The 14024-nt window shown below is 42.7% G+C and overlaps 1 protein-coding gene across 1 annotated transcript in view; it reads right to left on the reverse strand.

The window, feature by feature from the left end:
* Positions 1-1171: 1171 nt before the first annotated feature.
* Positions 1172-14024, reverse strand: part of ENG (endoglin) — an 85856-nt gene continuing 73003 nt past the window's right edge. Inside the window, exons 13-15 of the mRNA XM_073600456.1 lie at positions 12286-12349; positions 6308-6409; positions 1172-2479 (exon numbers count right to left, since the gene is read on the reverse strand). Coding sequence (XP_073456557.1) covers positions 2361-2479; positions 6308-6409; positions 12286-12349 — 285 coding nt within the window. The 3' untranslated portion in view covers positions 1172-2360. The remainder of the gene's footprint in view (positions 2480-6307; positions 6410-12285; positions 12350-14024) is intronic.

Consider the following 14024-nt stretch of genomic DNA (forward strand, 5'->3'; position numbering starts at 1 on the left):
TAAATAAAAATGTAACATAGGGTTTTGTTTTTTTTTTTCATTTCAGAGCTCTATATATAGTCTTGTTGTATTTTTGGCAATTGGCATGGTCATTTTTAGACCTCGTTAACGCAGGGCGTATTAATTTGTAGATATATTTGGGGCCGTGCACCCACACAGATATCACATTGGGAGCAGTGGCTGCGTCCGTGCAGCCACTGCACCCTAATTGACATGAATGGGACTGCCTGCATAGTGATGCATGGAACACCTGTGCATCCCAGTGTAAGCAAACATGTCCCTCACACGGGGCAAGGATTTATATGACCCGTGTGAACGAAGCCTTATTTTGAAGGAAACATTTTTGATTACAGTGATTATTCCTCATAATGTTTGTTTGTGCTGCCATTGCAATAATTAATGAACAAAGCCTTAAAAAGTATGTAAACTCAAACTTTCAGTATGTTTGGCATCAGACCAGCCACTGGGAACCTGGTATGGTCTGAACAGGTATAGTCTCATAGGGTATGGACTGATCACGTATAGGTATGGTCTGGTCATGTGTAGTCTCATAGGGTATGGTATGAACATGTATAGGTATGGTCTGATCATGCATAGTCTCATAGAGTATTGTCTGATCATGCGTAGTCTCATAGGGTATGGTTTGAACATGTATAGGTATGGTCTGATCATGCATAGTCTCATAGGGTATTGTCTGAAAGTGTATAGGTATAGTCTCATAGTACTGTACATGGTAGAGAGCTGTGAGTGCCAACATCCCAATAGAGACCGAACACAAGGAATACACTCCAATGAAAGGGGACTTTAAAGGCACATCTGACAACGATACTCCAAGGATGCAGATAAAAAGCTATACATTTTATTAAACAACAATATAAAAATGTAGATAATGATATAGTAAGTAATTAAAAGAATGGCTTATATATGTGCCAATAGTACAGAAAATTGCTGCCAAGAGCCTTAAACATGGGTTAAATATGCAGCATATTTAACCCATATTCAAGGCTCTTGGCAGCAATTTTTTGTGCCATCGGCACATATGCATAAGCCATTCGTTTAATTACTTACCATATCATTATCTACATTTTTATCTTGCTGTATAATAAAATGTATAACTTTTTATATGCGTCCTTGGAGTATCATTGTCTGATGTGCCTTTAAAGTCCCCTTTCATTGAAAGGTATTCCTTGTGTTCAGGTATAGTCTCACAGGGTATGGTCAGATTATGCATAGTCTCATTAGGTATGGTCTGATCTCGTATAGGTTTAGTCTGATCATGTATAGGTATGGTCTGAACATGTATAGGTATGGCCTGATGGGGTACTGTCTGATCGTGTATAGGTATGGCCTGATGGGGTACTGTCTGATCGTGTATAGGTATGGTCTCAAAAGGTATGATCTCTGATCATGTACAGGTATGGTCTGATCCTGTGATTGTGTTATATCTATCTCTGCACTTTATGGTATGGAATGCAAGGATTCTATAACTATTGCAGTCTTCAGGTGCCCATTGAGAGTATAGCCCAGATTAGCATGTGGTTGCAACAGACAACAGTCATTTCATGTCTATGGCCACATCTAGTCATGTGGGTTAACATTTACATGGGCTCCTGATCAGCAATCAGGATTATTAACACACAACAGATTAGAAAATGATAATGGCACAAAATGGCATGATAATTCAATGAGGAAAGATTTTTGAAAGTATTTAAGCCAGGATGAGCGTTACACTGTACAGCTTTGGTCTGACCAGTCCCCAGCCTAGTGCCGTAATGCATGAACCCTGCCATTTTCCTGAGGTATTTTTCATTGTATTTGCTACAGTTCTCACTTTTAGACCAGCAAGCCATCACGGCAAAAGGAATAAAAACTGGAAAATTTCATAACCCTGGGGTTCAAATAAAACCGTGTTCAGAATACATTCTGTTGTCAAGTTAAACTATGTGTAAAAGCAAATAACTGTAGGTTGGATAGATAATTTCATATATAAGATGTCTATAGCTTTATGTTTCTGCAAAAAATTTACTTCCCCTCCCACGGTGCTTTGGACTCTCAGGAGTTTTGCCAACAAACTATGCCACTTGGGTCAATTCCGTTTTGTTTTTACAGATTGGTCCCTGACCATCAGTGATATGTCATTGGGGGTCCATGGCCATCAGTGATCTGTCATTGAGAGTCCTTGTCTTGTATTTTAACCGATTATCTGCAGTATGCCGAAATAGGCAAAGCAGGTTTTCAAGATGGATTCCATCTGATGGGGGCTTCAACATTAAGTCATTGTACTGCTGTTGGGGCTTTTAGGGGCCTTCTTATGTCCCATCCCCCCAAGTCTGTAGTCCCTGTGACAAAACACAGTCACGTTACGCTCTGCTGCTGGTACTGCATGGGGTACTCTGTGTGCTGTCAATACTGTGGTTTGTGCTGCTACTTTCCGAGCCTCCAGTTAGCGTTGGCACCGGCTGCATTTTAACCGATGAGCCTATATGAAGAGAAACAATGGTCAGTTTAAAGAACAAATGTAAATGTTACCATAATTTCATCTTTTATTTTAATTTCTGACCAGAATAGTATTAGGCAGGTCAGTGAGATTATACAATTGGAGAAAGGGTTCAATACCAAAACCAAATTTACCATAAACCCTTGACAGACTGTTGTCCTAAAATCTGACCGTTAGTACGCTCCTTTTGACAATTGTTGTCCAACTTTCTGCCAACAAATGTTGGATGACAGGCTAGTAAATTTTCCGCAGTCAACAGTTGGTTGTCAGATTTTCTAATGGTCAGTACACAAGTCCGTCACACAAAAGTTGAAAGCACAAATACGCATGCATGAAATCAATGCTCAAACATAAAATTAGCAGAAGGGGCCCAAAGGGTGGTGCTCAGGAGCTGAAATTACTCATAGTACGTCACTACGTTTGCGTTTGTTGGCCGACAATTGTGTACCGTTGGTATGCAAGACAGAATCCTGGCACACGCCCTTTTGACAAAAATCAGACGGCCGGTTGGCCAACAATCGTATTGTGTGTACGAGGCTTAAGGCATCATTAAGATCTGTGCTGTCCGTTGAGGTGCATTAACGTGCATTGCATTAAAGCAGCCCACTAATTAATTAGGAAGCATGCACCATTTTTGCCAAAGTAACATAATGCGTGGTAGTGCATTACCCATGGGTTGTGTTACACTGCAATGCATGTATGCTGGATGTGTGTTGCATTTGAAAAAACATGCATTTCCATTGAAAGTGACTAGCACCACAATACACACGTGCATGGGTCATTACTGAAATGCCAGTGATAGGTCTGAAAGGGTCCGAGGGGCTGATGAGGCACCACAGAAATACATTTCAGGCTTGATTCACAACTTGTTAACACATGGATTAAGATCTTTATTTTAGCCAGGTGACTCTAGGTTTTTAAACCTCATTAGACTTCACTGTCACTTTTTTAAAATAAGTATCCTTAACCTGGTGAGTTAGCTTGACCTGAATTTAATTGAAGCTTTTATCTTTCTCTGTCATACCTCTTCTGAAAACATAGTAAATCCAACTGCGCAAAGTTTCATTCACACTAGTGCAATTTCATGTGACTTGAGTCGCACTGAATCACATGACCATGGAAATCACATTGTTTTCAATAGTGCCCATTCACATCAAGGCATGGTGCAATCTTGGGAAAGGTTCCTTTACTACTTTGGTGGGATTCCAGCACGATTTTGACCCCATAGACTGTGCAAGTTGCCCTACATAATTGCACTGAACCTAGCCTTACAGAGAAACAGAATGTTCTGACACTGCACGTTGTAGGTGCAGAGGATCATGGTGTTGGAGAGTTTTTAATATGCATAAAGTGAACCTGTGTTGTGTATCAGCAGGCAAAGCAACGGGTTCACTTTATAGCTGACCCCACAGCGGCTTATACTTACCTTCACTACATAGCCGCTTAGTTCATAAAGGAACAAAGAGAGATAAATACCCAATAATGCCCTGTATGTGGGTTGGGATGCCAAAGGGGGGGGGGGACTTCCAAAATGCCAGGTGGACCAAAATATAATCGGGAATTATGACAGGGAGATCTTGTTGGAGTATCTAAGACATAACCCTCAATTCCAAAAAAATTGGGACACTATGTAAAATCTACATAAAAACAGAATGCAATCATTTACAAATATCATGAACCCATATTATTTCCACAATAGAAAACAGATCAAATGTTTAAACTGAGAAAATTTTACCATTGTAAGAAAAAATGAAGAAACGACACTCTGTAAATGTCTGGGAACTGAGAAAACCAGTTGCTGGAGTTGTGGGAGAGGAACGTTGTGCCATTCTTGCCTGATACAGGATTCTAACAGGCCTGGGTCGTCTTCATCATATTTTTTTTTTTTTTCAATATGTGCCAAATATTTTCAATTGGTGAAAGGTATGGACTGCGGGCAGGCCAGTTAAGCACCCAGACTCTTCTACTACAAAGCCATGCTGTTGTCATAGATGCAGTACGCGGTTTAGCATTGTCCTGCTGAAATATGCAAGGCTTTCCCTGAAAAAGACGTCTGGGTGGGAGCATGTTCTGCTATAAAACCTGGATATATCTTTCAGTATTAATGGTGCCTTTCCAGATGTGCAAGCTGGCCATTCCATATGCACTAATGCACCCCCAGACCATCAGATATGCTGGCTTTTGAACTGAGCACTGATAACAAGCAGGAAGGTCTCACTCCGCTTTACTTTGGAGGACGCGGTGCCCACAGTTGCCAAACTGATTTTTCAAATTTCGATTCGTCTAACCACAGAACAGTTTTCCACTTTGCAACAAACCATTTTAAATGAGCTTTGGTCCAGAGAAGATGGCAGCGTTTCTGGATCATTTTTAGATGTGTCGGGGATTTTTGGAAGTATTCCTGAGCCCATGCAGTGATTTCCATCACAGAATCATGCCTGTTTTTAATGCAGTGCTGTCTGAGGACCCAAAGATATCCAGTATTGCATTTCGACCTTGTCCCTTGCACACAGAGATCTCTCCACATCCTCAGAATCTTGAACGATATTCTGAAATTGTTTGACCATTTTTAGATGCAGCTTTTCAGATTGGTGAACCTCTGACCATCTTTACTACTTAGACGCTCTGACCCTCTAAAATGCTCTTTTTATACCCATACCCAATCATGTTACTAACCTATGCCAATTTAACCTAATTAGTTGCAAAAAGTTCTTCCAGCTTTTCTTTGTCAGTACTGCTTACTTTGCCAACTTTTTGCTGCCCTTTCCAAACCTTTTTTGAGACCTATTGCTGCGATCAGTTTCAAAATGATCTTATTTTATTTTTTTTAGGGCTGGGAAAATTAAAGATTGATTCCTCGATTAATTATTAATTTTTTTGATGAAATTTTTTTTGATTGATCAAAATTCTTTTGATCAGTATTCACCTCTCCGCCGGCTTCCGGGTCTTCAGGGAGTTCCGTCGGAGATCCGGTGACGTCACGGACATCGACGTCACCGGACTCCTTCCCCCTTCCCTAAGTGCCTCCGTCTGGAAAGGGGGAGGAGTCCGGTGACGTCGATGTCCGTGAAATCATAAATTGAGGAAGACAGAGCCTAACGACTTGATCTCACTGGTCAAAGTATTCAGATAAACATCTATGTAAATCCTGGACTTGGCTATGAAAATCAACATATCTGAAGGCTTTCCTGGCTTTGACGATGAACTGACATTGATTGGTTATCCAGCAATCAAGAAACATTTCTGATAAGGGCCCTTTTTTTCCAAAGAGCTGACACTTTGCTGTCTCAGCAGGTGATGGATGTCTCTGGCTCTCCATCGGTCCCCCTGATGCACAACGATGCTATTTAAATAGACTGTAGGGTGACGCCGTAGCCCAGTCCCGCTGAGGAAGTTCTAAGGAGGTTTTGATTTAACGTAACGCGTACGGGGGAGGAGCTACGCATGACGTCAGCTAAAAGTAGTTCTGTATGTGCATTATAATTAATCGAAATTAATCGATTAAAAAAAATCGATTAATCGAACACAAAAATTTTAATCAGTAACAGCCCTATTTTATTCTTAAATAGTACATTTTCTCAGTTTAAACATTTGATATGTTTTTTATTGTGAAAAAAATATGGGTTGATGAGATTTGCAAATAATTGATTCTGTTTTTATGTAGATTTTACAACTATTTTGGAATTGGGGTTGTATAAGAAGCCAGGGGCTGACTTAGTACACCGTGCCCCACCATTTCATTAAAGCATTGAGAGTCACGTCAGTGAGGTGCACACAGCAGCAAAAGCATAAACGGCATTCATTACTCACGTGTGTGCGTGTAGATGTACCACAAAGCCGCTGTGAGAAGCGCTCCAATGACAAATGCTCCGAATGTGATCCCCAGCACATATCCCATCCCGAGTCCCTGCTCTGAAGAGAAACATCAATTTAAACCAGTTTTCTTTCAAATTAACAATTATACACTTTTAAATGTTTTTTGGCTGTTTAATATAACGGGTTAAGCAAAAATAGAACAAACCAACCAATCTGTATCCACTGATCTTAAGTAAATTTGAATCTGACTGGCCACTATGGTTTACCAAAATAAACATTTATGTGTGTTAATGTGTATCCGTTCACGAGGACTGTATGCGTTTTGGCGTGTTCCTTGTAAAGTGTGCTGCCAGCCAGCTTATCTATTCAAGGCCCCTGACACCCTCCTTCTCTTTTCTAGCTGATGGGTCCTCGTGTCTTTTCCCCTCTCCTCTCTAAATGGCTGCATGTTTATTTTGGCTTCCGGTGGCTTCCTTCCTGCCCTCTCATCTCCCTCATTGCACGTTCTCTGGGGTCACCTCACACTCCTTCCTGAGGTCAGTGACTGCACTCCCTGCAATCTGCTCCCTGTATGTAACATTACTAGGCCCCGGGTGATAAAAAGGAGGGGAGGCAGCTTGTCCCCAAGGTTAATGACAATAACAGTCCCATCTGGACTGTAACCAAAGAATTGTTATCTTTCAAACTGATATAGCTACGTGACAAAATACTAATCCATTGTAAAAACTGCTGGCCAAATACGACTTCGAGTCTCAGTGTTTTCAAAGGCGCCTTCAAGACTTTTCCAATTAGGCTTTACAGGCGACATACTGGTATCATGGTTCTACCACGCCAAGTTCTTTTGTACTGAGGAGACATGGAGGATGCATAACCTGTCCTGCTGAAAATGTTCCCTGTCTGGAATGATGAGAGCTTGGCTTCAGTACTTTTTAAGTCCATGTCCTTTTAAAAAAAATTCAGATCACTAGTTCTGTCATCACTTGGGCTTTTTTGCCGCGTACTTGTCAGTGACTCGGAAACTATAAGCCTCACTGTAAATGCCGGGTGCCCAGGAGCCCATTCACACTCCACATGTATAAAAGTAGGGGTTTGTTTAAAGTTGGGGTTGGGGAGGCAATAAAAACATGCAGTTGAGCTGGGTCTTTAGTGGCCCCAACTACCCCCTCTGAAGCTACAATAGCAACGGATGTGGCAATAACCATCTGACACATCACACAGGGTGGGCAGCAAGCCCATTGAACATGACCCATTCAAGTAAAAGAGGCAGTGCTGCAAACGCCTCACAATTGATTGCATTGCATTTGTATGACAATTAAGAGGTTAAAACAGGTGGTGAGGAGGCGTCACAATTCCTCTTTACCACCTTTAAAATGGCCCAAGGAAAGCTATATGAACAAGGATTGCTTTTCAGAGGAACGTCCGCTTAGACACAGGTCTGAACCTAGCTTAAAGGTTGCACTCCAATGACGTCACTGGCATCTCAGTTTCTTTAGCCATAGGCAGCAAGTGGCATAACCCCATCTAGGATTAAGCCCTACTGGATGAAACATATTACAGAAGAGTGGCCTTCAGGCAGGTTTTGTTGCTTGTTGGCTATGGCTAAATAAACTGAGATGCCAGTAGTGTCATTGGAGTGCAAACTTTCTGTGTGGACTGTAGACCACTACATTGCATCTAAACATGGTCACGGTGCACGGTGGCTAGTATTGCAGGATTAGCTAAACTAAAGACCCGCAGATTGTATCGAATGCTCCCTCTATTTATAATGGGTAATGTATAGCCCCAATCTAAACCATTTTTTTCTTGTTTTGGATTATGGGGTGGAAGTGCTAGAACCCATACTGTTGCTGTCTGTGTTTTCTCTTGGGAAGTCTAAAGTTTGCCATACAACAGTAGAATTTCATTAAAAAAAAATCATTTTTGGAATGTTGGCTTAATTTTCTAAAGGATAGCGAGGTCAAATCAACATATATTTTTTTTTTTTTTTAACCGTAGGACCAAGAAAATTTGAAGGAGTAGCGTGAATTTTTTTTTCCCCACCTAAATTATAACTGTAAATGATGTTTTTGTTTGGGAAAAATCTTACAAATTGTAATGAGACCTGTTTGCTATATCTGAGATTCCATTCATGTAGCAGACCTGGATGAAATTTCAAGGGTTTTTCATCAAAGTTAGTTAACTCAATGATGGCAAGAAATAATATTTTGGCAAATTTATATTTATTCTATGAGCATTGGAATGAAAACCTAACTGTGTATAAAGCCAGCTTAACCTGGGGATTGAACCGAAGGTAAACCTCATGGCTGGACAGGGTACTAGAACTAGAGATCTATGGAGCTTTTTGGGGGAAGGGGTGGGAGTGGGGAGTTCAACTCAACTCAGCTCAGTGGAAGGGGATAAAAAGGGTAAGCTCCTTAACCTGTAAACGGGCGCATTTATTCTGTTGGTTGAACTAGATGGACTTGTGCCTTTTTCTCAACCTGACTATGTAACTATATAATTTAAAAGACTGCTATAAATAGTGTAGTACTATATATACGTACATACACTATATTGTCAAAAGTATCGGGACGCCTGCCTGTACACACACATGAACTTTAATGACTTCCCAATCTTAGTCCGTAGGGTTCAATATTGAGTTGGCCCACCCTTTGCAGCTATAACAGCTTCAACTCTTCTGGGAAGGCTGTACACAAGGTTTAGGAGTGTGTCTATGGGAATGTTTGACCATTCTTCCAGAAGCGCATTTGTGAGGTCAGGCACTGATGTGGACCAGAAGGCCTGGCTCACAGTCTTCGCTCTAATTCATCCCAAAGGTGTTCTATTGGGTTGAGGTCAGGACTCTATGCAGGCCAGTCAAGTTCCTCCACCCCAACCTCGCTCATCCATGTCTTTATGGACCTTGCTTTGTGCACTGATGAGCAGTCATGTTGGATCAGGAAGGGGCCATCCCCAAACTGTTCCTACAAAGTTGGGAGCATGAAATTGTCCAAAATGTCTTGGTATGCTGACACCTTAAGAGTTCCCTTCACTAGAACTAAGGGGCCAAGCCCAACCCCTGAAAAACAACCCCACACCATAATCCCCCCTCCACCAAATATTTGGACCAGTGCACAAAACAAGGTCCATAAAGACATGGATGAGTGAGTTTGGGGTGGAGGAACTTGACTGGCCTGCACAGAGTCCTGACCTTAACCCAATAGAACACCTTTGGGATGAATTAGAGCAGAGCCAGGCCTTCTCATCCAACATCAGTGCCTGACCTCACAAATGCGCTTCTGGATGAATGGTCAAACATTCCCATAGACACACTCCTAAATCTTGTGGACAGCCTTCCCAGAATAACTGAAGGTGTTATAGCTGCAAAGGGTGGGCCAACTCAATATTGAACCCTACGGACTAAGACGCCGTTAAAGTTCATGTGCGTGTAAAGGCAGGTGTCATAATAATTTTGACAATATAGTGTATATGAAATGTGGGCAGACAGGGTCTGACCCCAGTTTAGATGACTGATGTAAAATTGAAAAAAAGTTATCTAGCATTTTCAGAAGGTCAGCGATAACGGCCTTCATGTCTCTCTCACTATTGGAAAGAAGCAAGTATTTAAAATTGGTATAAAACGCTGCATGACAAGGGTGGTATCTGACACCTTGATTCTCCTTTTTAATTATTCAAACATTTTCTATGTGATGGGTTTCTCTCCTGATGTTTTACAAAATTATAATTATTTTCCCATTTGACAATCACGGAATATGTTTTAATTCCACTTATTTCACTACCTTTTGGACTCTTAATTCAGTGATTTGTTATTATCCAAATAAAGAGCCCCTTTAAAGTGAATCTGTGCTCAAGAATTTACATATTCTTTATAAGCCGTAAATGTTTGCCTGGAAAAATGAGAAAAAAAATGATCTCTGCAATACATTTCCCTGTGTTCTTTCTACAAATACAGGAAAATACCTACTGATCCTGCAAGAGATTGTGAGCTCAGAAATTCAGCTGCAAATGCTCTACTGCACTAAAATCCCAAGCAGTGATGTCAGCCCTGTCTAATTCACCCTTGCTGGACTACAGAACACCCCCTTCTCATCTCCATAAGGCAGGGTGCTCTGTAGTCTAGCAGAGAAGAAATCAGGTAGGACTGAGAGCACTGTGTGGAATTTCTATACAGAAGAGCCAGCATTGTCAGCTTACTACAGGAAGGTAGGAGTGGATTTCTAACACGATTATTTGGTATCTGTCTGAATCTACAGTGTTTTTAAATAAACAAACACCGGGTAATATGCATGGATTGTAGGGGTGTATTGCTTATGTTTAATGGTTTTATATTGCCCAGAGATACACTTTAAAACAAGCCATTAAGGACTTCTGTAGCTGCAGGCATTGTTGAAGAATCACTCTTCAAAGTTGACATTGGAAGCAGGAAGGTGTGATTTTCAATGTGTATACATTGCAGGCTGGGAGGCTGGTAAGTCATTACCGGGAGGGGGAGCTGAGTTGCTGGGTCACTACTGGGAGGAGGGAGCAAGGGGAGCTGAGCTGCTGGGTGGAGGAAGCAGGAGAAAGCTGAAATACTGGGTCACCGCTGGAAGGAGAGAGCGGGGGGGGGGGGGGGGGTCAGCTGCTTGGGTCACTGCTGGCAAGAGGGAGCAAGGGGAGGGGATCTGAGCGGCCACTACTGGAAGCAGGGCTGGTGCAAGGATTTTTGACACCCTAGGCTCCGCCTCGACTCCACCCCCTTTGCCCTGCCCATGTAACCCATGTGACCTACCTGACCCCTACACTGGCCTACCTACACTGACCTTACCTGACCATTACACTGGCCTACCTACACTGACCTACCTGACCATTACACTGGCCTACCTGACCTACCAGACCCCTACACTGACCTACCAGACCCCTACACTGACCTACCTGACACCCCTACACTGACCTGCCTGACCATTACACTGACCTACCTGATTCCTAATACAATGTCAGTGTTCTTCACTCACCATGGCTCTACATGCATCCAACGACCCTGGCAGTGCCAGGAACAAACCCAGCCTTCGTGCCTCCAGGCTGCAGCTGTCACCAGCCCCGGAGCGCCCACTACTCTGGATATGATTAGGCTATCGCCCACACTGCCGCTATACACGACAGGCTGGGAGGGAGAGCGGCCTCTAAGAATGGCGGTGACATGGCAGGGGGCAGGGTCAGGGGGTCATATGACTTGGTATAGGAATCACGTATGGGCAGAGGCAGAGACTCTGAGAGGGAGAGACAAACAGGTCACTGATCATAGAGGGGGCAGCGCTCAAAGAATGTGTGCTTCCGTTCCTTCAGGACACCAGTGCTGCGCTGCACCTCTGACACTACTTATGAACGGGGTGGCTGAAGCCTGAGTTAGTTACATACTGCAGACAGAGGCATCCCCTGTATACAGTCACCACCGCACTGAAAACCTACATAGCACAGAGATAGTTGGGAGACGGAGAGCAGGGAAACCAGCGGCCGGGCGCCCTAGGCGGCTGCCTAGTTTGCCCAGTGGTAGCACCGGCCCTGACTAGAAGAATGGAGCAGGGGGAAGCTGAGATGTTGAGTCACTGCTGGGTGGAGGAAGCAGGGGAAAGCTGAAATACTGGGTCACCACTGGAAGGAGAGAGGGGGGGGTTAGCTGCTTGGGTCACTGCTGGCAAGAGGGAGCAAGGGGAGCTGAGCTGCTGGGCCACTACTGGAAGGATTGAACAGGGGTAAGCTGAGATGTTGGGTCACTGCTGGGTGGATGGAGCAGAGTTGGTCTTAGCTGCTGGGTGTCTGCTGGGAGGAGGGAGCAAGGGGAGCTGAGCTGCTTAGAGGACAACTTGAAGAACTTCAGTGTGTCTACTGTAAACATGCCCCACAATGCCTGCAGCTACAAAAGTCAGAGCTTTTTTTTTTTTTTTTTTTAACTCATATAGTGCTCGTTAAGTGTATGTTGATACTGGACTTACTATGATTTGAAGGTCCTATAATCAAGTCCAGTGACTTCTGCATTTGGAAATGGACTGGGCAACCCTGGCAAAAAAAACAAAACAAAGACATTGGTTCACAGACATGCTCAGAGTACGTCTCAACCGCATTTTAGTTACAGAAGCGAAATATTTCATGCATAGAGACTACAAACATCCTGCTGTGTCGATCATTCCTACTCTCTGCATTCTCTCTCCTTTTCAGCATCCAGTAACCTAAAGCTGAACTCCAGGTTAATCAGTTATGCTGCAGTGCTTGCAAGAGAATTGCTGATGGCAGGAGAGCATAGAATGACCGAGAGATGAACCCATCATTTTTGCTGCTTTCACTGTCCAATCAAAGGCTGGGGGAGGGACAAGACCTGTGAGTGTTTCTTAACTGCAACAGAAAAAAAATCAGGTCTCCTCTCCTGCCAGATAGGGCTGTGCTGACAGAAACACAAATCCTTTATCAGATAAAACAGCTCACATATGTGTATCTGTTTAATTGACTGCCTGAAGACTTACTGAAAATAATGCTTTCTTTATCTAAATGAGGCTACATTGGGGCCCATACATTAATGCGCTGGGTTGCCATTAAGTTAGAATAGCATCTTAACGCACCTCCACAAAATTTCTGTGTAGCAGTGCACTAATGGGTTGTTGGGCATTGAGAAACCAATTAAAATAAATGGGCTGCCTAAATGCTGAACTCAAGGATTTAAGTCACTTTTTAAAATGTGCTGGCTTACCATGGGTTAAGTCAAACCATGGACTTATCTATTTTATTTACAACTCAGAGTTTTTTTTCAGCACTGGGACTAAAGCTATTACTATACTTCCAGCACTCTGACAGGAGAGCAGAGAAGGGGAGTGCAGGGCTGTTGCAAACCATCTTGCAGATGTAGGAGACCCAAAGGTCCAGCATCAGAGTGCTGGAAGTATAGCAATAGCTGTAGTCTTGGCGATCTGTAAAACTGCAAATTGTAAATTAAAGCGGACCTTCAGTAATTTTTTCATCTTTTCATCTATTAAATCTTCTGCCCTTGTTTTAACTTTGGATAGTAAATCATTTTTTTCAGCCAGTAAATACCATATACAGCCCACTTCCTGTTTCTTATCTGGTCATTAGCCTAGGCTTATGACATCATGCACAGCTCTCTCTCTCACTCTCGTGAGAGTTTGCCAGGAAGGGAGGGGGGGTGAGTCATAAGAGGGCCAATGAGAGCTGGAGGTGTGCCTCTGTGTAAACCCAGGAAGTGAACAGGCAGCAGTTTCAGCTGCCCACAGTTAAAATGGTTGCAGCCAGACTCAGTGGAGGGAGATTTCTGCAGCATATTTGGCAAGTACAAAATCACAGTATATATAAAATAATTTACAAAGTGGTTGGAGGAAAGCTTCAAAACGACAAAGATGTTTTTATTACATATTATGTGAGCAGACTGCAGTTTCTCTTTAAAGAGATAAGTCCAAGAGGTGGCATGTGCCTCACTGGACTTAACCCATAGTTAATTTGCACATTTTAGAGTGGCTGAAATACTGAATTTCAGCTTTAATGTGCATCCGTGAAAACATTGCAACTGTTCACACTGGTGCAAGTGGGCTGTAATTGTGAAATAGATACAGTTGACTAGAGGAAACATGTCGCGCTTCAATTGAGGCATTAAAGGCATGAATCCAGTAGGGACTTGGACATAAATTGGGAAGGAACACTGCCATGCAGAAGTTACATTATTTCATAC

The sequence above is a fragment of the Aquarana catesbeiana genome, linkage group LG09 (genome assembly GCF_042186555.1).
Source record: "Aquarana catesbeiana isolate 2022-GZ linkage group LG09, ASM4218655v1, whole genome shotgun sequence".
In the NCBI taxonomy this organism is placed as follows: Eukaryota; Metazoa; Chordata; class Amphibia; order Anura; family Ranidae; genus Aquarana; species Aquarana catesbeiana.